Source organism: Agelaius tricolor, unplaced genomic scaffold, assembly GCF_023055355.1.
Source record: "Agelaius tricolor isolate 1412-34295 unplaced genomic scaffold, bAgeTri1.0.p SCAF_22, whole genome shotgun sequence".
NCBI classification, from domain to species: domain Eukaryota; kingdom Metazoa; phylum Chordata; class Aves; order Passeriformes; family Icteridae; genus Agelaius; species Agelaius tricolor.
In genome coordinates this window covers 216560-240799 of record NW_027269282.1, presented here as the reverse complement: position 1 = coordinate 240799, position 24240 = coordinate 216560, and the positions used below count along the sequence as shown (strand labels likewise).

At 52.4% G+C, this 24240-nt stretch overlaps 2 protein-coding genes across 4 annotated transcripts in view; both read right to left on the bottom strand.

Moving 5' to 3' along the window:
- The window catches only part of DNMBP (dynamin binding protein), a 34250-nt gene extending 25189 nt beyond the window's left edge, over nucleotides 1–9061 (bottom strand). Inside the window, exons 1-2 of one of the 3 annotated variants that reach the window (XM_071446081.1) lie at nucleotides 8940–9061; nucleotides 468–646 (exon numbers count right to left, since the gene is read on the bottom strand). In XM_071446081.1, coding sequence (XP_071302182.1) covers nucleotides 468–612 — 145 coding nt within the window. In that variant the 5' untranslated portion in view covers nucleotides 613–646; nucleotides 8940–9061. Of the gene's footprint in view, nucleotides 1–467; nucleotides 8769–8939 lie in introns of those variants that run through there. The other 2 variants (XM_071446083.1, XM_071446082.1) reach the window with 2 other exon arrangements.
- A 2702-nt stretch (nucleotides 9062–11763) lies between these two features.
- Nucleotides 11764–24187, bottom strand: CPN1 (carboxypeptidase N subunit 1). Its single transcript, XM_071446048.1, has 9 exons — nucleotides 22918–24187; nucleotides 19625–19821; nucleotides 18797–18952; nucleotides 18162–18344; nucleotides 16605–16716; nucleotides 15783–15922; nucleotides 15391–15490; nucleotides 13859–13977; nucleotides 11764–12022 (listed from the first exon to the last, which is right to left on the bottom strand). The coding sequence occupies exons 1-9, from the start codon at nucleotides 23138–23140 to the stop codon at nucleotides 11897–11899; spliced, it is 1356 nt and encodes a 451-aa protein (XP_071302149.1). The 5' UTR covers nucleotides 23141–24187; the 3' UTR covers nucleotides 11764–11896.
- Nucleotides 24188–24240: the final 53 nt, after the last annotated feature.

Below are 24240 nucleotides of genomic sequence, written 5' to 3'. Positions count from 1 at the left end.
GAAATGGGGCTGAGTCAGAGGGCTTGGGGGGGACACATGGTCACTGTTGTTCTATCTCCACTGACAAGGTCACTTGGACTGGTTTCCAGAGTGGATGCATTTCCACTCCGAGTGCATCTGTTTCCTTTCTCCCCTTCCACTGCCACAGCAGGTCAGCACAGAGGCTAGCCAGGAAATGGGCAGTCTCTCCACAGAGACTGGAACAACCAGTATTGTGAAGCTCCTATCTCCTCAAGAACTGACTCTCCACTAACCTTTCTCAAAAAACAACACACAAGCTTGTCTGAATAGTTGACACAAAGCTGGCAGGAGACCAGTGGCAACTTGCACTCTCAGTCCCAATCAAAGCCCATGAAAGATTTAGTAAGTCAAATCAGGTCTTTCCCCACCAAGGGAAGACATGCTCATGGAGTGCACATTTAACTGGCACTTGGACAGACCCAGGTGCAAGCATTTCCAGCTCTTACCTGTGACACCTTCCTTCTTGCCGAGGAGCCAGAACTCGTCCACCACAGCCAACACCTCGATGACATCTCCCACGAAGAGGGGCAGCTCCTCAGAGACGCTGGGACAGAAATCAAAGACTGCCCGCACCACAGAGCCAGCCTCCATTGTGCAGGGTCTGAAGGCAGGTCAGTGCCTAAGGCTGAGACAATGAGAAATTTGTCAGCACCCAGAAACACCTGAAATTATCAGAGATAAGCCCAGGAAGTAAAGCCCTTCCTGAGCACGGAGGCATATGTGGGGAGATCCTGTCCTGAGCTCCCTGCCAACCCTTGGTCACCTGCCACAGGAGCCAAGGGGCTGCAGCAATGCAGCCCCCATGGTCTAACCTGCCTTGTCCCACTCCTGCGGCTATGTCTGCAGGAGCATGTGTTTGTGTTGCAAGAGGGGGGACAAGCAGCAAGAAATTTGGAAGTGAATTCCCGTCAGGAAGGAAGCAGGAGGAGGGGAGGAAGCTCAGCATTTCCCTGACATGTGGGGCACAGCTCAGCCTGACAGGGCCTGGTGGGCAGCCAGCACCACCCAGCTCCACGTCCCACCACACATTCTCTGGCAGGACGGGCACAGGAATCCCCCTCCCCATGCCACCACTCAGGGCCACAGGAACTGCATGCTGAACCAGCACCACAATTCTGGCCCAGCAAGAGAAGAGGCACAAAGTCCACTCAGGCAAGCTCATACCACCACCACCCTCATTCTCAGACCTGACTGGAAATATCTTTTCTGCCTTCTAGGTACCTGGCTCAGACACTCCCTGGGTGGTCCCACCATGACTCTAGGCAGAAGTCAGACTGAGATGAGGGTACAGACCCCATTCAAGGTTCTGGGAGCCAAGGCTAAAATTCCCCCTGGCAGGAGACTTGAAAGCAGGCAAAGACCTCCTTGTCAAGGGCTATGTCCTGGATTCCCCCTTACTCTGGAAGTGGCTGTTGAGGACACTCTTCTGTATAATTTCTGCTTTTCAGCCTCGCTGTCAAGGAAATACAGCGCACCAAAGGCAGCAGCAGTCCCGCAGCTTAAGCTGCTCCTTTGCCTCCTCCCAAATTCCTCAGGATGGGAACAGAAAGGTTCATCCATCCAAAGCAACCAGAATTCCTCACCTTCACCTCAGACCAGTGAGTTTGCTTTCACTTTCAGACCCACTGCAAATCCAGGCACAGGACAGCGCTGCCAACACCTCTCCGCGGTGCTTTCAGAGCCCTGCCCTCTGCGACGCCGGGACATTGGCGTCCTCCCCACCAGCGCCCTTGGCACGGGCTGCCCTCCTCCCACATCACCACCAGCCCCGTTTGGACACACCTGCCCTGCCGTGGGACACGTTCTCCTCCCTCCCCAGAGCAGCTCCAAGCGCACCGGGAGCAGTCCCGCTCCAAGCCGCTGACACCCGTCCCATGTCAGCCCGGCTTGTCAACCCCCTGCCCAGCCAAGGGCAGAAAGAGAGCAGTGACAACTCAACAAAACACAAACACACGGCCCCAAGGGCAGCCTTTCCCCGTACAGCCACACACAGCCCACCTGAGCCCCGGAGAGTCAGGAAGAGGGGAAGCTAACACAGGCAGGAGAAAAATGTCCCTGCTAATGAGGCGCAGCCAACTTCCAGTGAGAGTGCCAGTGGGGGATCCAGGCAGGGAAAGGCTTTCTGCTGACGGGACCATTCTGTTTATCCAGTCCGACTCACCTCCTGGGAACAAAGCGGGTTTGTACTCAGCAGGAACAGCTTCCTCATCACGTCTCTCCCCGCCCCCAGCCATTCCTCTGCTGCAGCCAGCACGCTGCGCCCCTGGCCACCCTCACCTCTGCCATCCTGTCTGCCTGTCACTCCTATTGCTCTCCACTGCCTTCCCCATCGCACGTGGGCTCCTTGGGACACAGGCTGTCCCTTTGTCACCAGCTTTGTGCTGGCTGTACAAACAAAGAGCCCAATATCCAGCAGCAGACAGCACTCTGCCACCAAAAAGAGATGAATGGACTGGAGTGAATCAGGAGCACAAAGAGCTGCAGTTCAGGATAGCAGAAACCCACTGAGGCAGAAGGAGTAACAGTATTAAAAACATGACCATGTGGAGCAAGGAAAAAGATGGAAGAGCTATCAATTAGCTTAAAAATGCCAAAGACAAGTAAGGATCCTTCTGCTGTTGGAGGTGGGATGCCTGGGGCGTGCTGCTGCATGTTCTCATGGGAAGAGGAGCAGCAGCAACAGGCACAGCAGCAGCAGCAGCCCCTTGCAGGCACCCAGGCTGCCCTCCACCCCCAGACAGGCTGCCAGCTGAGCTCAGGCCCCCAGGAATCCTTGCCATACTCTGAATATTCAAATTCACAGCAGCACTGGACAAAGAGGGACAAACATATTGCAGGCATAATTGCTGCCTTGGGGTAGTTTCTCCAGGAGCACATGATAGTACAGTGAGATTTCTTGTATGTCTTCTGTCAAAAGGGTAATGTAAGAATGGGCAGAGGTATGCAAAGATTACAGTAAGTGTGCTGCAGACCCAAACCTGGCTTTGCTACAGTCACTGGTGCTGAGAATACAGCCCTGCCACTGATCCCACCCATGAGAACAGGAGTGTCACTTCCTTTACCACACCTGTAGCTCTGGAAACTCATCATTAAAATGTGCAAGATTTTCCAATGAGATGAAGATAGAGAGGGACAGGCAGGACTGCAATAGTTCCAGCATGTATATTAATTACAGTCGTAATAAACCACTAACCTATTCACGTCCAAAGCATTCCCTGAGAGGCAACTTGTAAGAAAGCGTGAAGCAACTTTCTAAACTGCCAAAAAAAGAATCCCAACAGGCTCATGTTCCCTCAGCAGTACCAAGAAGAGCAAGATCACTCCCCGACTCCACTGGAGTACAGGCAGCACGCTCCTGTATTTGCAAGTAGTGAATCAGTCTTGTGGAGCTTGCTTGCCCCATGACATGAATTGAACACAAAATATTACATTTTCCAGGGCCTTGGCCTTGTCTTACTCCCTGTAGTGCTGCCTGCCAAAATTTTCTACAAACCCCCACCTAGAGAAGGAAGCCTCCCAGCATATTCCAGACTGGAAACTTACTGAGTCCAACTCTTCAGGCTTAATAGTGGATCCGACCTTCTTCCAGATCCACCCTAGAAAACATTCAGCAACAGCTCACGCAGAGGCTCCAGAAGGAAAAGCAGACTGCAGGGAGAGCAGGGCTCTGCCTGTGATCCCCTGTGAGTCACAGCTCCTGACAGCTGGCCAAGCACCTTTCACCTCAAGGATGGGTGATCCTTGCCTGCCAGAGGGAAGGAGGGAGAGCTGTGCCACAACTGAGCAAACTCTGGGATTTCAGGCTGGGGGAGCTCAGCACTGTGGATCTCAGGGCTCCTGCCCCCGCCCAGCAGCAGAGCTGCATCCAAAGAGAGCCTCACTGTGCAAGTATGAAGCTGTGGCGCAGCAGGAACTCGCCCTGCTGAGAACACACAGGCTCTGTCTCGCTGCCCGATCCTGCACAAACCAGGTACCGTGTTCCTGGCGCCTGACCACAGCCTGCCTGCTGCTGAGCTCTGGGCCTGACACAACAGCATTGTGCAGCAAGGCAGAGAGTGGATTCCCAGGGCGTTAATCACTGCCCCCAGTCTGCATGCATGCATGCTCAGCACACACTAACATTACCTTCATGGAAGACTGCTTATCCCATTTTGCTATTAGCTCTGGAGTGTGTCTGGTCCAGCGTGGGCTGATGGAAGCAGGGACCAGAATGAAATGATAGCTATTAACTCTGTTACAATATTGTTTTGAGATATTCAGCACAGACTGGGTCAGCCAAGAATTGGCATTTGCACATAGACTGACAACTTCTTCTATCCCTGCTCTTGCAGCTGAAATTGTGCAGGGTAAGAAATCCCAAATAACGGACTCATCAGCATCAAATGTAATCGTCAGGCACTTGCTAGAAGTACCATCACTTAGACAGAGGCAGGACTACTAAAGATGCTGAAGCAAGGATTTTAAGAGATAAGGCAGCAATGTGAAGAGGCCATTTAGGCTGATTACAAGAAGTATTAACAGCCCCAGTAAAAAGGGAGACCCAAAGAGTTTGAGGGCAGCTAATCCACTCCTATCCCAAAGCACTGCTCAGACCATGAGATAAAAAACAGTAACCGGGGGATGCCACAAATTAAGCAGCAAGGAAACCAAACTTAACAGGTGCTATTGCCACTTTTTTCTCCACTAAATAATACATTCCAGCTTCTCACTCAAGAAGTAGCACTGTTAGAACTGACTATGGAGATGTATGACTTCACTGTAACTGAAAAACTAACATTTCACCAAGCAGACCAAAATATGCCATATGGACTTCCACAGGCATGAAGGATTTGCACAACAGGGACAAGTGGATTCTTGTCCAGTGGGTCTCTCAATCTCCGTAAGAACTTTAGAACCTGCATGAGCAGTAGACCAGGAATGGTCATATTCCCAGAAATGTACAAAGACAAGTTTGTCACAAATTATTAGAGAAATTAATATTAAAAACATTAAACAAATGCTGTCGGTGATCTTAAAAATTGAAAAACACCTTGCATTTCACCTAGGTCTTTTTGTACCCCCTTCCACTCATTGTAGCTCAGTGTCTGTTCACTGAAAACACAATCCACCCCCAGTGACAGAGACACCCCTCAGTTCAGTGCATCCTTCAGCTGCTGGAGGACTGGCATGAGATCTGCTCCAGCTCTTGCTGTGCTCTAGGCTGCAGGATTAGTACCCAGCACACAGTGGGAGGAACCAGCAGTTATGCTTGGCTTCTCACACCATTGTGTCAAGAACAGAAGCTTACTAACTACATACTAAACATTTCTACCTTTTTCCTCCGTTCCTCCTTATGTTCTCCAAATCTGGACAGCCCTCCTTCCCTGCTCCATACCCCAATGCATCTGCACAGCCTGCACTGTCCTCATTAACACTTCTAGGAGAGGACATTACCTGCATGCTAGCATGCCCTGACTGCTCCCACCAGCCTTCAGAGCTGAGGCCACCCACACCCTCTCCCTGCTCAGAGCAGAACATGTTGCTCTGTAAAGCTCCCCGAGGTCCCTGCTCGCCTGCACATTCCTGGGTGGAATAAACAATACCCCGTTGAGCCAGGCTGCCTGGGCCCCAGCTGGAGATGGTGCCAATGCAGGGACTTTGGCTCCAGCAAATGCAGAGCTGATCCTCTGAATCCCAACAGAATGGATAACGCAGCAAGCAGGGCAAACCCCCAACTGATGGTGCTGAGGAGAGGAGCCTTCTTCCACCAGGGAATGCTGATCACTGCAGCTTCTTGATAGGACACGCTGCTTGTCTCAGCAGATCCCAGAGTCCCCCAGCTGAGCTTCACAAAGTGGGAAACATGAGAACTCTTCTGCACTCCACCTCCTAACGCCACATAGCTCCCAGGAGGAAGAGGAATCTTCTCACTCTAAAAAGAAATAGCTTCTTTTGCTTTGTCTGTGACCTGATACATCAAAAATCATGGATTATGAATACATTTTTGGTTGGATCACTGACCTCTGAAGAACCAGGACTATCAAGTAAAGGGCTGCTTAAGCAAGCTCCGGCCTCCCACCACACCTGTGTGGCACAGGAGCTCTGCAGTATACCAAACAAGTCATTCAAACCACTACTTCTCTCCAGCTGGGCTCTGGCTGTCAGTGTTCTTACCTGTTCCATTGCAGGATGTGTCTGAGGGCAGGCTGGTGGTGTTTGTGTGGGTCAAGAGTGGCGTGGCAAGGAAGCAAGAGGAGCTCATGCTGAGCCAGATGGCAAGCAAATGACAATTATCTGGAAACTAGAGCACAGCATCAATTTTTAATGCAAAGCAGAACACCTTGCCACAACATATGAGCAAGATGACTGTGATGGATATTTAATCTCTGGCAGTGGGGTGCCAAGCATGCAAAGGCCAGAACACCAGCTTGGGGACCAGAGTTTCCCAAATTCTGTATGCTGCAGCAGCACGCACCTTACAGACTGTGTTACAAAGTCCTGTCTTCTCCCACCCCAAGGTACATGGTTGTGTCTTTTCCCAGTTTTGCAGACTGGCTAAAATTATACAACTTAGAATAAGGAACAGACAAAACCCCAAGAGCAGAATCACCATTGATATGCAGTACCTGTGGCTGGGCTACAGGTGGTAAGTAGCATACAATTACAAAATCAGTCATTACACCTTGAGTACATACTCAAAACAAGTTGAACTGGGACTACAAGGATATTCCTTAACCAGTACTGTAGCACTTGATTTTGCACCCTGAACAATATTCTTCAAAATAACTTTTGGACAGAAACCCAGTATGATTCTTTGGCTGCTGGGTGGGGAGTCCAGAAATCTGGAAATTACTTGTAATTTTGACTTGGAAACTCTGTTCTTTGCTCACCACGATTCCTGTTCTGTACTGTATCTGCAAAGAACCTCAATCCTCAGCAGGTACTCTGCTGCTACCTGGACCTTTTCCTTTCAGAGTCCCTGGGTGCTCCTGAGAAGGAAGCAATAAATTTCATCTCCCCACAGAAAAGTTCTAAAAATAAGACAAAGTAAAAACTGTGTCATTCAGAAGTGGGGTTGAGTAATGTGATTAGAAATATATTTCTGCTAGAGGTTGAAGGGAAATTATCAGTTAAGGCAGTGAAGTGCTGAGGTAAGCACAAGTCAGGCTGTCCCACCTAAGGTTACATCACCACTGTCACAAAGTCCGTCTGAGGTCACCTACTGCAGGGACACCTCATCTGCACTCAGAACCCCAAGAGGTCACACAGCCATGGTTCCCATGACAGCTGGCACAGGTGGTGCCCTGTAAAGCTCTAAAAATCACTCCTTTCCTCTGCCCCTACTGCTCAGCTCCTCCTATCCCATTATCAACAGTGCTTTAAAACTGTTGTACGTTCAAGCTAGTTTTTAATGTCACTGCTAAATTCTAAGCAGAGCAGCTGGAGAGACAACTGAAACCTTTGGCCCTGAGAGAAGAGAGGATCTCACGAACAGAAAGTGGAGGCCAGCTCAGAGACGTGGGCACTCTCGGCGCTATGGAGGCCTCACACATAAGCAGGACGCATTTAGACACTGCCCAGCACGACTCACAGCCAGAGTGAGTCAAGATGAGGGGGATGAGAGTGACGTCTTGTAGCACGGTACTGAGGCTGTATTTGGCAAAGTATCTGCAAAACTGCAAATTCTGTATCTATGAACTCTTTCAGATGAAGAGATAAAATCTCAGTGGAAGCAGAGGCAAGGGGAAAGAAAGCCTTTCTTCTTTCAGAAGAAACTGAAAGTTGTGGAATCATGAAAAACGTCAACGCAGACGTTTGTACGTATGACACAACTGCAGGCTTCCTAGGTACTACAGAAAGAATGAAAGGCCAGAAGTGGAGAGAGAATTTCAAACAGCAGGAACAGCAGCAGAGATGTTTGAACCCAAAGGCCAGATTACATCAAGGAGAGGACCGGCTGAGGTACCACTTAAGGTCAGCAAAGGGACAGCGGAGGAGCAGCAGCTGCCTCTCAGAGTATTCTGAGTGTGACCCAAGCCTACATCCCCTGACAGGGCCACTGGAGGAGAGACCTCCAGTGTCAAGGCAATGGGGCCAGGCTGCCAGTGTTGCAAGAGGGATTTGTGTTTGCAAGAGCGAAAACAAACAGGGAATTCTTTTAAGTTTCTCTTTTCAGGCTGCCTTGAACCGAATGAATGCCCTTGGAGGAGAAGCCGGGAAAGGCACAGTGCTGCAGCCTTGAGCTTCTGCTCTCTGTGTACAACCACTTGTGCCACCCTCACGGGTGCAAAAACTCCAGACTCCCGCTGCCAAACCACCGTGGGACAGCCACATAATTTCTAAAGGGCCAGGTGCTCTCCTGCAACAAGCTATCCAGGCAACACCAGCCACCACCAGCTGCCTGCCTGCCTGGGGGTGACCACCCGGGTTAGCACTGCCTGAACAGACACGGCTTGAGAGACCACAATCACAAAGTGCAATGTGGGGAGCAGACGGGCGGCTCCCGCGGTATCGCACAGCTGCTCCACGCTGCCCAGGTGCCCGAAGTGCTCCCAGGGCAGGGCGTGCAGTGGGACGGGGCACAGCGAGCACCCAGGTGGGCACGCAGGGCTGGAGGGCCACACGCTGCCCTGGCGCGGCTGGCACGAGGGGAGCGCACCCACCCGAGCTCGCAGCACCCCAGCCCGGGGCAGCCGCCGCCGGCCAGCGCGGCCCAGGGCAGCCCCGGCACAGGCAGCCCCCGTGCCCGCGGCCAGCGGGGCCCGGTGCGGAGGGCGGGAGGCGCCGGCGGGCCGGGTGCAGGGCCGCGCCGGGGCCCGACGGAGGCGCAGGCCGGGGGCGGCCGCGGGATGGGGAAAGGCCGGCGGGGCAGCGGCCAAGCCGGGCAGCGGCAGGCGGGGAGCGCCCGACTCCTCTCGGCCGCTCCGGCGGGTCCCTACCTTCTCCCGGCCCGCTCCGGGCGCTGCGGCCGCTTCGGCCCTGGGGGTCCCGCTCCCGCCTCCGCCCGCCCGCCCGCGGCCGCCCAGCCCCGCCCGGGCCCCGGCCGGCCCGGCCCCCAGCGCCGCCCCGCCGCCCGGCTGCCTCCGCCCGGCCCGGCCCGGCGTGGTGCCGCTGGGAAGGCGGAGCTGCTCCGCGGGGCTGGCCCGCAGCCTGGGGAGCCCGGGACTGCCGGTGACGTGGGGACTTCGCCCTGTGCAGCACCGCGCGGCCCCGGGCTGCGAGGCATTCCCCCCGGCAGCCCACGGGGCCAGCCCGCCGGGTGCCCACCATGGGGTGCAGCCCTCGCCGGGCTGGACACGGCACTCGTGCGCCATGCACCGAGCCAGGCTGCTGGCAGAGCACCCGGGAGCCCGGCAGGCAGCTGCCTGTGCAAACCCTCTTCTGCTTCCCCACAGAGCGCTGCCGCCTCGCACACACTGCCGGGGCTCCCCTTCCCGCTGCTGCCTTGTGGGAATCTCGCTGCCTGCTTGGCTTTGGCAGCAGCTGACGAGTGGGTCTACACTGTCCATCTGGTGCAGTCTCAGCTTTGCCGCTAGCAGCCTCCTTGGCTGCTTAGATACATTGTAAGATCGTGCCAAAGCATTAAGATGGAGAAAAACAAATAGCTCCCCAGCAGAAATCCATGATGGAGAGGGCCAGTTTGTGCATCACAGAGGATCTGCATACAAAGTATAGAAGGTCCCGCGCTGGATTTCCTGGCAGGCTAAAAAAAGCCTCCATGCCCCAAGGGATACCATCCCTCAGCAACATGTAAAGCCTGGAACCTCTAAATCCCCCTGAGCAGTTACCACTGTTTGGCACTTGTTTGTGCATTTAGCTACAGTTCTCCATAGCAACCACACAGATCTCAGCTTGACTTGCCACCAGCCAGGAGCGGGTGAGCAGAACGCGTCGCATGCCGGCTCTCTGAGTCGTGTTAGTACGTGCACAGGCTGGGTGCTGATTCCCGTCTGTTCTCCTGAGGTGGGGACCCACACTGCTGCCTTGGCACGATGCCGTGGGCAGGGGGCCTGAAGCTGCACAGGTGCTCTATTCCCTGCAGGTGTGGTTGCTTGTAGACGGTTTCTTGGTGCTGAAGAAAGGACACCAGCTCCTGCCACAGGGCTCTAGATGTCCTCTGACCCAAAGTTTCTGTTGTTCTTGCCTGCCAAAGAAGTTTATGAGTGATTTTCATCATCTCAATCCCTCCTGCAGCCTTTCAGGTCACTGCCATGACCAACTCTCTCTTGCTGACATCCCCATCCAAGCTGCTTTTCTTTGAGTTCACTTATTTGTATTTTCCCAGATAGAGAAATGAGAAGGCATTGCATGCAGAGCTCTAATCTGCCCTCTTGGTTCTCCCAAGATCATCACGGTTTTGCTTATAAGAATTTTGGTTCACTTTCCTGGGCCTAGCTTCACTTTGTTTAAATGTTTTCCAGTGTGTGCATAGTTCTGGTCCTTTCATCTCAGAAAGGGTAATAGAGAGTGGAAGAAGGTTTGAAGGCAAGCAGTAAGGATGCTCAGAGACACGGGAACAGACTGTAGTGAAAGTACAGTAATCACTGTAGTGACTATACAGTGAAAAACTGTAGGCTGGAACTCCTGAGCTTGGTAGAAGGATGTACGGTGGGGAAGAGGTCTACAAAATCATGAGTGGCCCAGAGAAGATGGGGAAGGTTGACTGTTAGCTGTGTCTTTTGACACAATCCTGTCAACTGTTTTTGCCTTGATTGAAGCCTCAGAAGCCTAAGAAATCCCTATCTGGCAGATGTTACATCCAAAGGTTGTGCCCTTTTTAGCCCAACCTTCTTGCAACACTGGGGGCAAAGCTCATCGCACGTGATTGAGGGGTATCCTAAAAAATCCTGCCTCAGGAACGTTTTGTAACCATGTTTTCACGTGGAGAGCTCAGCCACAGCCAAGTGGAGCTCTACCAAATTGTTCAACACAAAAATATTCAGAGCTGGGAGGAGAATGAACTGGACAAATCCCAGCCCAGAGAGAGAGACATCCAGAGGGTTGTATATTGCAGGAACCCTTTTGTAGGGGAAACATTTGTGACTGAGACTAATTTTTCTGCTGCACTGCCAACCCCACAGCAGCCTGCAAGGGTGACTGATGTGGCCTCTGGAGCTGGTTGTCCTGTTCAAGGGAAGGAGTCTCCCTACTCTGACCCTGCCCTGAAGACTGGAATTGAGACAGTCCCATGTTTTCTAGCCCAAGACTGCTTTTACTGCTAGGGTTAGGGTTCCACCTAGGGTTAGGGTTCTGAAAACCACAAAGCCCAGAACCCTAACCCTAGGTCTGGCAGTAAAAGCAGCCTTGGGCTAAAGTCGGTTCCAAGGAAAAAGCTGTGGAGGCAGCCATGTTGTGGCTGTTTTGTGCTCCCCTTGGGATGCCTTTTGCATCCAGGCACACACAGCTGCAGTGTGCCTGGAGCTCTGGGCTTTGTGGTTTTCAGAACCCTAGGCCTAGCAGTAAAAGCAACCTTTTCAAGTGTCCTTACCTGAGGGCGAAGCACGGTACTTGCACCCCCCAGAGGACTATTGTTCATGTGCTCCTTTTCTGAGCGCAGCCTACTCCAAGGACTGGATTCATCATCCTTGGTATGCACTCGTGGCACTTCATGTGGGCTGTAGCAACAGTCCAGGAATAAAGGGAGCAGAGCTCTCTGATATGGAGCAAGTGCAGGAGAAGAACTCAGCACCCACAGACACAATGCCCAGGGAAGTGTAGCCCAGGCTCACTTTGTTCTGAATGACTTCACAATTTGCTCAGGGATTAAATACTTCCTTGTTTAATAATTTGGGCTAGTTTCATGCTGAACTGTTGGAAAGTTCACTGGCTGGAGTGATCAGCCAGGCCTCATGTAAACGGCTTCCCCAGCTCTCAGCCAAATGAGCTGTCCTCATCTTTAGGTCCCCCTGCGGGTGGCTCTTGGCACCACCTTTTTCTGAAGGGCTTTGTTGTTCATCCGTGTGCCTGAGGCTTTACGCTCCGCAGGCTTCCTCACCGCTTCTTGTTTGAGCTGGAAATGCACCTGGAGAAAGAATAAAGATAACTGCATTTAACACAGTGTATGTGCTCTGCCGGACCTGCCTCTACCTTCCAAGGGACTCTGGGGCCAAGTCAAACAATAAGGGGTCTCAGCCATTGTTAAAGGAAATCAGTTCTTGAAGCAGCTGCAAATTTTTTTCCTCCAGTGGAAAATGTACTAACAATGAACTACGTTTCTTATGCAGAGTTGCTCCTGTGGCTATGTGATGTCCTAGGATGGTTTGGAAGATGAGCTGTGAATGGCAAGGGACTGAGCTATGTCCTTTATTCTCCTTTTCTCACCAGAGAGTGGACACATAGCATTGCTTTGCATCTCTGAGAGTATTTAATACAGAGGATGGTTTAAGACAGACTTTTTTTTAAGCATCTTGTTAGCTTAATCAGTCTTTCAGCAACCAGTCCTCCCAGTGGACCCAGGCAAAAAAAAATTCAGGAAAAAAACTTCCATCCACTACAGCCACACAAGCAGTACAAGAGGGAGAAGGGGACAGGGAGCGTGCAAAACACAGCATCAGATAAATGGGGAATAGGGAGGCCATACAGAAAAGTGAAACTGGAATGGGACTGCATGGGCTTCTTGGGGGAGGGATGGGGTGAAGAGTGAGTATGGGAGGTGTTGCAGAAATGGGAACTGGAGGCTGGAAAAGGAGGGCTGCTGTGAGAGGAGATATGCAAGAATCAGACCATCAGGGAACAAATCAGTCTTCTACAGTAACACAGTAAAAAGAAAATCTGTTTTAAAAAGGAAACCCAAAGAGCTGGGTGCTTAACCTAGCAAAACAAAGGATTGGGCTTGACAGCTCCCTATAAATATACTAGGGAATAAACACCAGGGAAGAAAATGAGCTATTTAAAGCACAACATTGGCATAAGAACAAATAGGCATAAACTGACCATAAATAAATTTAGTACGAAAATTAGAAGGTTTCTAATCCTGAGAAGAGGGCAGCTCTGGAAGAACTTCAGAGGCTGGGCAGGGTGGGATGAAGCAATGGAAGGTGGGAGAACAACCACAGTGTATTTACAGCAGAGCCTGACCAGTGTACATAGAGTGAAGCAAATGATGTGCCAGGATGCCGCAGATGGGGGGGGTTGGGGCAGTCCTGCTGGTCTCTTGAGGAGCCTGCATCTGTGGTTCCACCATGTTCACAAGGCAGCAACAGGGGCAGGGATCACCACCCACTGTTTTTACAACCAATTTCTAGCTGTCCAGCCAGCTCTCAGGAAGGTGCTGTAGGAGACACACCAGTGACTCAAGAACACTTCATTTCCTGAAGGTGCTTGGCTGCTTTGTTTGCACTCAGTTCCCATTTGTCTCTGGTGCTCTCAGCAAAAAGAAAGGCAGACTTCAGCCTCTTGCTATGAGTTTGATAACATGTTTGGTCCCAGGCAGAATGTAGATGATAGCAGCGTGCTGAAACCCACAAAGCTGGAGGAGTAACTGAACCCAGGCTGCCTCTACATCATCTCATCCTGGAGAGTGAAGAGGATGGAGGGAGAGCTGAAGAGCAGCAGTCCCAGCCAGCCAGAAGATCTCCAATGGCCAAGAGGCAGAAGGACACAGAAGCTGGTACGGGAGCCCAGTGCAGCTGCAAGGCCTCAGTAAGGAATTGAGAGGCACATGGCATTGTCTTCACTCTGTTCACTGCTGTGAGCTGTGTGGAGCCTTGTCTGCTGAAACAGATAATCTACAGCCTCTGGAAATGCTCTACATCCTATCTCCTTTCTCTGCTGCTCACTAGACATCCCCCACCACATTTCTTTCTCCCTGGGGTGAAGATATTTTGAGAAACCCTTGTGACTATGCAGCCTGACTCACCAATGAAGGTGCAGCTGGGCCCACTGTTGTTGTGACTGTCAGGGGCTGGTACCCCTCTGCAGAGGCTGTGACAGTGTAAGTGCCAGGCAGCAGCAGCCGGAAATAATCTCCCATATCACCTGGAACACAAGGTAGGAAAAGAAAGCATTCAGGATGCACAGGGAGCAAAGCAATAGACATACCAGTAATTCTCACTGAGTTACTTCCTCTAGGGTGTGCAGCCTTCAAAACCCAGATTTTTTTTCCCAAATCTGCTGGCTATCTCAAGGCTGGATTCACACTGGTATACTGCAAGTGATGTCTCATTAGTGCAATGGAGAGGTCAGTCTGCAAGTAAAAGCCAAATAAAAGGGGACTGTACAGCAGCATTGGCTGTCTAGGGGGGCTGCAAAGCTGAGCACTCACCAGTCAGATGACAGCAGACCCAAGGACAATCACAGCTCCAGTCTGACTCCTTATGCATAACACAATCTAATTCCCACCATACACAATTTTGCCACTTTTAGGTTAGCAGGTTTTAGTTGCTCATTAGCTCAGCTGCTCCCTGACTCCCTGCATAAGAAAGCCTCAGAAGCACTTTAACAGACTGTGCTCTGGTGTGCTTAGGGACAGGGGATGATCAACAGTGAAGTAACACCACATTATGGATCACTTTGGAAATCTGAGTATAATCCCATCTATGTAACTGGATAGGTATTGCAAATTGCTTCAGAGTGGAGCTGGGAGTGCAGCTTCACCTGAATGTGGTAGAACCCTGGTACAGGGTTAGTTAGGCTGTGAAATATCCATCCTTGAGGTCAGTGAGAATTGGCTGGAGGGAGGAGTGGCTGATCAGAGCCAGTGCTGGGGAAAATCTTGCTCCAAGCTGGACAGAAGAATTCAGAGGGCCCTTGACAGCCAGCTCTTCTGCTATTTCTTCCACAGTCCCCTTTCCTATGCAGGTTGGCATAGTAAGTCCCAAGTATTAGTGTTACTGACTCACAAACTTACAGCCAGAAGGAGCTTTAATGATTTCAAATCTGACCTCTGAAGAGCTATAATATCAGCTATTTTTTGCAGGCAGTCTGTAGTGTTCCATCTGCTTGGAAGAGGGTGTTCATGGAAAGGAGGTTAAAATTGGCCAGCAAGGGAGAAACAACCACAACCTGGGTAACTGTAAAGTGGCACTTAATTCTCAGTCTGGCGTGAACTTTTCAGTCTTTCATCTTATTCTTTCTTTTTTCATCTTGTTCTTTGCTATCTTCTGTTTCAACTCTTTGCAGATACTTAAAGGCTTGAGTAGATTATCCCCTCAATTGTCCCTCCCAGATAAAATAGAGCTGAGTTTCTGAAGTCCTTTACAATAAGGTTTCCATTCCAGTTCTCACCTCTGTCCTTCCTAGGCGTTCCTAAGCCCACCGTGGTCAAGGATAAGGATAGGCTTATATTTCTCTAGTGTCTTTGGGAAGCAAACCATGATGGCCTCCCATAGTATAGCCTTGCCTGCTAGCTTCACTCACATATTCGGACACATAAGCAGATCGACAACCCACCAGAGGTGATGTCATGGCTGATTCCCTGGACAGAAATCACTGCTCCTGCAATGCCATTGTTGTTCTCATCTGAGACCATCCCTTTGATGCCCTGGTGAACCTGCATGGAGGGAGAGAGATGGATGGGTCAAGGCCCCTCCTTTGCTCAAGAGGGTATCACTGAGAAGGGCAGAGCTTTGGGGACAACCCTACCTTTCCCTGTACCCTTGGTGATCCTGGCTGTCCCCACCACAGCCAGTCTAGGACACAACAGTTTCCCCAAAGACCACCAACAAGAGCACCCCATGATCTCCATAACCAACTCTCTTCCACTCCTGGTGCCTACTGGTCCCCTATCACCAGGGTCCATGGGGATCTGCAGAAGGGTGTAGGTCTCAGGACTGTCCCTTTACCTCTTCAATGAAAGCAACAAGGGCCTCCCGGTTGGCCATCCACTGCCTCTCCAGGTCCTCCTCAGGGGGAAACTTATTGCAGCTTAGCTCCAGGGTGATCTCAAAGCAGTTGGTGTAGAGGTAATTGAAGTCCTGCATACCTGGAAGAGAAGAATACCCTATGGCCAGGGCATGGCTCCCTTCCTATTCCTATGTCCCAGTCATCCTGGCCCATCTTTCTTTGACCAGAACCACCTCACTCTCCTTCTCTGCACCACAGGTGCAGCCTCCTCCCTGCATGACAGCACAACTAGAGCCTTCTCCACCCATACAGCTCTCTCCTTGTAGCTGCCAACTCTCTCTTCCAGCTGGATCATTCATTAACCCCCCCTTCAGAAGCCCAGGGAGGTTTGGTACCACAGGGGGCCTATATATCTCTTCCAGTTCCTCTTCAATCTTTTGTCTAGTCTTATGTGTTGATTTTTCAGTTTCCTCACTGCACCTTTTTTAATGAGATTTTTCAGGAACTAGCAGCTGCCTTCCCTTTGGTAACAGTTTTGGGTTTTGATGGAATTACACCATAGGATTTTCAAATACACGAGCAGATTAATGTTTCCTTTGTCTAGAAGCACAAAGGATGAAGGTCTCTGCAGACCTTGGCTTTTTCTGTGGCTCTTTCCCAAGCCACTTCCTGGTCTGAGATACAAAACACCAGAATGGTATCTAGTAATGGGCACAATCCTATTGCCATAGTCCTTCCCCAACCCATCCTGTCCTGAGATTTCTTGTCTATCCCTTCACCTCTTTTAGCTGTGGGGGGGGGTTCACTGGCCCAGTCCTTACCTTTGCTGAGCGAGTACCAGGATGCCCCATTTGTGATGCCATCAGCAAAGTAGTCCCCGCAGTTCCAGCCCCGATGCATCCAGCTGTGGGCATATGAGTAGGTCTTGGCCAGCTAGAGGGAGAGCAGCCAGTGGTCACTGCTCCAGCCCCACATGGCTGGAGAACCTGCCTGGTTCTGGACAAAACATGCTCCCTCCTTTGCTGAAGACCACGGGAGGGAAGTCAGACAGGAGAGAGTTCCTGCATTTTACTGCCACAAAACACAACACGAGGTGCCCAGGACCTCTACAAGACTACAAGGCAGAGCAGTAACCTGGCAAGCTGGAAGCTTGTTGATGGCAAAAGGGCTTCTGCCCTGCTCATACTGAAAAGGGAGCGAGCAGAAGGCACTGGACCTATATGGGGACACTTGGCCCCACACAGCAAATGGCACTAATAGAGGAAAAAGCTACATGAAGAAAAGCAACCAGTATCAGTCCTGGCAAATACCAGCTACATATCAGGGGAATTTCTATTAGGAAAGAGTTTGTGCAAGTTCTGGTTCTAGCAACGACTTGTTTGTTGCCCTTATTAAGATTACTGTTTATTTTTAGACATGAAGGCAGGGCTAAAACTGGGCTGCTGCATCCAAAGCCAGTCCTTTACGTAAGACACGGTTTAAGAGAGACTGGCATTTGCATTTTCTAAGGCAAACTCTATACCCTTTATTATGGTTCAGATTACAGTGCAATATCATTCTGTTGGCAGGAAAACAGTTACTTCTCTACATTTCTGAGTCCTGAGGCCATGTGGGTATCATTAGCCTACGCCCCAGACTGCAGCATCTTGACATCTGGGTCTGAGCACAGCCGTGATCCCAGGAGGTCCTGACAAGCCCCTGCAGATTCTGCTTCCAGAAAAGGCTGGACTCCAGCTTGGACTTATTTTTCTCATTAACTGTTCTGAGGCAGAATTACTTTTTTCTTATGCTGGGTATTTCCTAATGGAAGCAGTGACTGAAGGCATTGTTTTCTGGGATAATGAAGAAAAACCACAAGCTTCAGCTAGCACTAACAGGATCAACAGCACAGACTCATTCATTCTCTGCTGTCTGCTTATGCTCCTGGAGCTCTTGCTGTTTGTTGTAGCTGTTCTTTGCCATCCATAAGCCCCTGCTGGGCACCCACCTCCTTTATCTTGGTATCAGCAAGCTCCCATCAGCTCTCTAGGAAAAAAAAAACCCTATGCATTCTAAGATGGTGTGTCAAAGCTGAGTGCAGCTTCCAGCTTTGGAAGAGCAGGTTGTTATTGAGTATACCAGTGGTATTTAGGTTATGGGAAAACCAAGCACGTACAAGGAGGGGGCCCCTGAGAGTTAAGCATGGCCTGTCCCTGTGGTAGGACTGTCCTGACCTGGCTCCTGAGCCAGTGGCTAGCAGAAATGCTGTAGTCTGCTAATGATTATTTCCAACACGTTTCTTGGCTCAGCTCCTGCATGATGCAGTGACCAGAGCTCCTGTCCAGCCCTTGCTCTGCACCCTGCCAGGGAATGTCCTTGCCCAGCGTGGCCGTGCTCACCTTCTGAAACAACTTATCGTCAGGGGTAGGCGTGTTGACCGTGCGCCGGTGGCTCCTGAACCGCTGATCCTGGGACTTGTCATAGGGGTAATTTGCCACCACTGCTCCACCGTGCAGATTGGCCGAGAGCACAAAGTTGTAGCTGCTGATCCACTGGATCACAGCCAATGTCTCTGGCTCCACCTGTAAGGAGAAGAGAGAAGGAGACAGGGAGAAGAGACCACTGTGCCAGCTGCTGCTCCATGCCAGGCTGTGGTGTGATTGACCATGTCAGACCCTGTCCTGCAATGTGTCTGCTACAGCTCTTGCAGCTTCCTTTGTTCTCCACCAACTGCCCTGATACACAAAGCAGCTCCCCCAGCTAAACCCCAAAACCTGAGGCACAGGTGTTAGCTAGTATGTGCCACCTCCTCTGCCCTGTGCATTGCAGCCTGCTCTCCCAAGCTGGTTGTGATGTCAGCCTCTCCTGGCAGAGGGGCAAGATGTGATATGGGACCAGACTGCATCGTTTCTCTGCAGGCAGAAGGCTCAGAGAGGGAAACAAGCACTGTGCAAGCCAAAGGGCAGTGTATTTGCTTGCATGCTGAGACACTCTAAGAGGATGCTGTAGCCCTCACAGTATCCCAGACTGGTACCTGGCTTTTCCAGTTGTCAGGCAGTGGGATGTGGTGATTTGGCCCACTGATTTCCCTGCTGTAGTACATGAGTGTGTTGAGGTCAGGGAAGTTGCGGTTCAAGTCCACTCCATTGGCATTGTTCCTCCCTGTCAAGTACCCATTGCTGTCTGGGCCCTGTGGGGTAAAGATGCATCACAGGGGTGAGTACAGGTTGGGTGCAGTCACGTTGGGCATCAGAGAAGCAGAGAATGGCCACTGTAAAAGCACTTCAATGCCTACGAGTTACAACATGTGTTATTGCTGGCAGGGCAATAAAGAGTATTGGCACTGACAGGAAAAATCAATAACAGTATCTTCATTTTTCAGGGTGACAGAGTAAGCCACAAGACAAATAAACAATTTACTTTAGCTGAAAGAGCCACAAATATCTCCCTGAAGTCTAGAAGCACAAAGAAATGGGTGATTTTTTTTCAGGAGAACTCAGGGCCTTATTTCCACCCCCCATCTCATGTCTCTGCATGCTTATGACAGTGGCATTCAGCTGTCACTTTCCCAGTCTAGGGCAGGGGATTTGCAGTGACCCTTCTGTGACAAATAACTTCTAAGGAGAGTAAGACAGGTATAGGAAGTCTTCTCCATCATCTGCCAAGGTTACCTGTAACAGGACACATAGCACAAGCTCTCGATAAGGAGGTGACAAGCAACAACAGCAGTTGACAGGGACAAATTTGGCAAAGCATGAAAAGAAAGGATCCCCCCTTCCTTCTAGCTGCAGTGAAGAGGATCCCAAAGGGATTTGAAGGGCTTTCTGCCCCTACCCTGGAGGAGATGATCACTGCCTGGTACCTGCTTGGCAGCCACTTCGTACCCGTCGGGGTTCATGGAGGGCATGATGTGGATGCGCGTGTCGTGGATGAGGTGCGTGATCCGCTCGTTGCCCCGGCGGTACTCCTCACACAGGAACTCTGAGAGCTGCAGCAGCAGCTCACGGCCCAGCACCTCGTTCCCATGCATGTTCCCAACATACTTGAACTCTGGCTCCACTGGAGAGAGCAAGAGAGCAACACCATCAGCCAGGGCTGGGACGGGGGGAAGAGCAAATGCCTACCACAGGGAGCCCCAGGCAAGCCCAAGGAACACTCAATAAATGGTCTAAAATGACCCTTCCCCTTGGAAAATGCAAACCTCAGTGAGGGAGAGTTGTCATCTTATTGCAAAAGTTCCATAACTTCTCAGTGATTTCTCACAGGCAGCTCCTCACAACACTGACCCCCCTCTTCTTCACAGCACAGCCTACAAACTCCAACTCTCTTCTCACCCAACTAACCCACTCTTTTGTAGCACTCTTCTTATTGGACACAGCTGTGGCCTATTAAGGGCAGGCCTCTTCCTAATCTTTGGGGATTAGTACAGCTGCAACTCCTCAGGTGTGAGATTACCTTCTGCACTATCTTAATTTTCTTACATTCTATCCCCCCACAAGGGAGAGTGGCACAGTTCTCATATGGGCTCCACTGCATTTTGCACAGCACTCTGAGAGCAGCTCAGACTCTCCTCCAGGTTGCTTTGGGCCTCTGGAGCACACAGGAAGAGTATTTGCTGGTGGTTTGGTCTTAGGTTGGTGAAAGGCAGCACAAAAGGACCAGGGAGCACTGGCAGGATTGCCCCAGGCTGCCAGGGCCTCAGAGCTCTGGGGTAGGTGGCAGTGGAGGGGACAGACTGCCACCTCTGCTCTTCTACATTTGCTCTCAGTGCCCCTCACCAGCATGGTCCATTCCCAGCTCTGCATCTCTCCTTCCCCTTTACCTGCCTCCAATATCAAGGTTAAGGCCCTCCTCACCCTCAAGGGAAAAGAGCCTGGAGAAGCCCTCAGCAGCTGAGCTGAATATGGATCAAACCGTCCCTCAGGCAGCTCCAGTATGACCAAAAAGGTCTCTTGCCACTGGCTTTTCTAAAATAAGGTCTCAAAATACAGACTTGGAGACCACAGGCAGACAGTGCCTGGAACAGGACTTGCTGCTTTGCTGAAGGAGAGGCAGGACATGTGAGGGACAGGTTGTGCTTTCCCAGAGGCCTTTTAAAGCAGTTACTTGTGGGAAAATAAAATGTCACATTGCAGGCTGGAGCCAGCATTGGTAGAATGAAAGACAACAGGGGAATTAAGTTAAAAAGGGAGCCTGGCTGTCACATGAAAGATTCAGGAAAAAAAAAGTGTTGTTACAAATCCTGGCTTGCCGGATCTTGAGACTCCTATTGCACTGTGAGCTTTCTGGACACCAGCAGGGATCAGACTTGCAGTGGCAGAGTGCAGCCCTGCTGCCTGGTATGATGTCTATCAGGATCCTGGGGTAAAAGGCATCACATCCCCAGATTGTGAGCTGCTGCTTGCAAAAGCCCCTGTGCCTTTGCTGCATAAAAAAAAAAAAAAAGGTCTAATTCAAGCTAAAGATTTTGCTTTTCCATGTTTTTTGATTGCTGTGTCTCAGTGCAAGACACCAGAGGTGAGCAACATATTTTGATCTTATTAGATTTCAGGGACATAAGAAGTGATTTAGTTAGATAATCCAGCTATAGAAAATACAGAAGAATCTTGGGCATATGTGCAGCCTTTAAAAAAAAAAAGGTTTCAGCAAGGATTCTCTGCTTTGTTGAGTCTGCAGCAGGATTTGTCAGCCTTTTACAGTATGCAAACGCCTAAACTTTATGTATATGGGCACACAAACTCTAATTACTGCATGTAAACCCATTGACTCTGAGCTTGCTTTTCAGAGTTACTTTTCATGTCCTTCAAGGAAATCCACAGTTTTCCAAATTCCACATGCTACTCAAGCTGAAAGTGCCAGCCTGACAGTGGCCCATGCTACAAGCAGGGCCACATGTCCATGCTGCCTGCCTGGGGCAGGGGGTATCTGAGTCATCTCCTACAGCCTTTCCATCTGCTTTCATGTGGTTCTGCAAGTCTAAAATCCAGTGGTGCACTGCCAGTGCCCTTTGCTCACTCTGTGCTTTGAATCAGCCCTTGATACACTGTGGAGGAACCCCAGATGCCCTCAGTGCTACGCAGGTTTCCCAGTGCTGAACAGGGCTGTCACAGGGGTAGTCAAGGTGGGAAGCCTCCCATCCTACCTCCTGGCACCCCTGAAAATGATACTATGGGCACAGGATGGGAGTAGTATGCCCCCAGAGCAGTGCTGCCAGACATGGGGTGCTGTGGGGTTTGTAGGGGCTGCTCCTCAGAGGGGGGCACAGGTTCTGCACACCCCTGCAGCCCTGCTGGCAGTTTTCCACGTGACTAGGCTGCCTGCACTTATCAGCCCCTGCGTTTAATCACATCAGCCAGGACCTGAAAAGGCAAAAGATCCTGCAGAAAGCTCTGTCCTTACCTGCAGCTCAGGGACACAAGGCAGGGATGCGAGGGAGCCCTGTGTGCAGCCCCCCAGCCTGGAGAGGCAGCTGCTCTCCTCACCCCCCCAGGACACCTGGCTGCCAGCAAGGTCTGGCTCGGCAGCATCTCCAAGCTGCTCAGGCAGCAGCTCACGGGGCCATCGCTGCCAAGGTTCCACAGGGCCACGTGGCAGCAGGTGGCGATTCCCGAGACCAGCCTGACACTGGGGCTGCACTGCCCACGGGGCTGCGAGCGCTGTAGAGGCCCGAAGCCCTCTCTGCTGAGGTCCCCGCTCGCTGTCCTCCTGGTTTTGCCGTCTGCAGGAGGAAGGGCCGAACACTTTCTGTCCTGTCACTACCCAGCAGCACAGGGCAGAGGGTGGATGCTGCTCTCCTCGCCTGGACAACACTGTTTTGGGAGGGAGAGCGTGGTAAGGCAGGCGGCGTGCTGGGATGGACTCGCCTGCGTTCTCGCATTAGCTTGAGCTGAAAACTCAGAGCTCCGTCCAAAGTACGCGCCTGGGCCACGCTGCAGCTCACGCAGGCACAGTGCACGGCACGGTGCATGTGTGCGGGCCGGGCGGGCGCGCCCCTGGGCCGGCTGCGGGGTCCCTGCCGGAGAGCGCGCCGCCTGGCACCTGGGCACTGCCAGGAGTCCTGCCTAGAAAGGGAGATACCCTCCACCCAGCAGTGCCGCGTGGCAGGGAGCGTGCCAACTCCTCTCGGGGCCGCTGACCCCTTCCCCCCGTACTCACGGGGCTCGTGGATGCCCGGGTAGTCGCTGAACTCCAGCACGTAGAGGTGCCGGCCCTCGACGCTGCGGCCGATGCTGTAGATGCGGGTGACGTAGGGGCACTGGCTCTGCACGCGGAACAGGGCCTGCACCAGCTCCTCGTAGCGATGGTGGAGGAAGCTGAGGGCGGCCGCCCCCTCGAGCAGGAGCAGGGCTCCCACGAGGGGCCGCAGCCACCGCGCCATCCTCCCGCGGCGCCGGGCGCCCGGACCAGCTCCCAGCCTCGGCTCCCTCCCCGCCGGGAGCTTAAAGTGCAAACTCCAACCAGCTCTTTCCAGCTGCCGAGTGCCAGCCCCCTGCACCTGCGAGCGGGGGGCGGCGGGAGCGGGGCGCGCCGGGGCCCCGCGGCGCAGGAATGCTCCCCCCGCCCGCCCCGCCGGCCCCCGGCGAGCCCGCTCTCCTCCGGCGGAGAAGTTTCCCCCCGCTCCAGCTCACTTATTAACTGGACAGCAAACAGGGCCCCGCAGCCACTGGCTGTCACCGCAGAAGAAGCGCAGGGCTGGAAAACTGGCTGCGGAGGGCGTCGGGGCTGCCAAGCGCTCGGGGAGCGGCGGGCGGGGGAAAGGAGAGGAGAGGGGGCCGGCGGGCGGGGGGCTCTGCTGTGCCCGTCACCCTCCCGTGGGGCAGGAGCCCAGGGGGATGGGGATAGCGCCGGGGCGGCCGCGCTGCCCGCACGATCCCCGCAGCCCTGCCCGGCGCGGGCAGCTCCCTCCGCTCCTCCCCGCAGTCCGGACCCGGCTCCGCGCCGCGCCTCCTCTCCTGCCCCATCTCCTGGGGAAACGGAGGCACCGCCGCGGGTCAGTCGGCCCCTCTGCCCGGCCCTGCTCACCCGGCGGTCCCATTGCTCCCGGGATAAACAGAGGCAGGGACTGCATGGCTGCATGGCCCTTGCCACAGCTGGCTGCCCGAACTGCCGAGCTGGGACGGTGCAGGGGGAGGGAAGAGCAGAGTGGGATGTAACGCAGGAGTTGTCTGCTGATCAGGAACCATCACGGAGAGTTCCGCTCGAACAGTCTGCTATCACCCCGCCCTGCTCTGGGAGGGGGCATGAGAAAGATCTCTGACAGGTGCTGGGCAGGAGGACATTGCTTAACTGCATATAGACAAATGAAAACGTCCTGCTGTCTGCTAACAAAGGATTACAAACTGTTTCTGGATATAGGGGAAGCTGGTTCCTCTCCACCCCTCTGCCATGCTTATCCCAGTGGGCAGCAGCAGACACCTCATGGACCCTGCTCTCTGCCCACTGCCAGAGGCAGCCTTGCTTTGCAGTCTTGCCCCTCAA

What these genes read in the sequence shown, in the direction of transcription:
- CPN1 (XM_071446048.1), bottom strand. Translation starts at nt 23,140, where the DNA reads ATGGCGCGGTGGCTGCGGCCCCTCGTGGGAGCCCTGCTCCTGCTCGAG. An exon ending in ACGATAAGTTGTTTCAGAAG is followed by an intron (nt 16,717 to 18,161) that starts GTGAGCACGGCC and finishes CTCTCCCTCTAG; the next exon opens with CTGGCCAAGACCTACTCATA. An exon ending in CTGGTACTCGCTCAGCAAAG is followed by an intron (nt 15,923 to 16,604) that starts GTAAGGACTGGG and finishes CTTCTCTTCCAG; the next exon opens with GTATGCAGGACTTCAATTAC.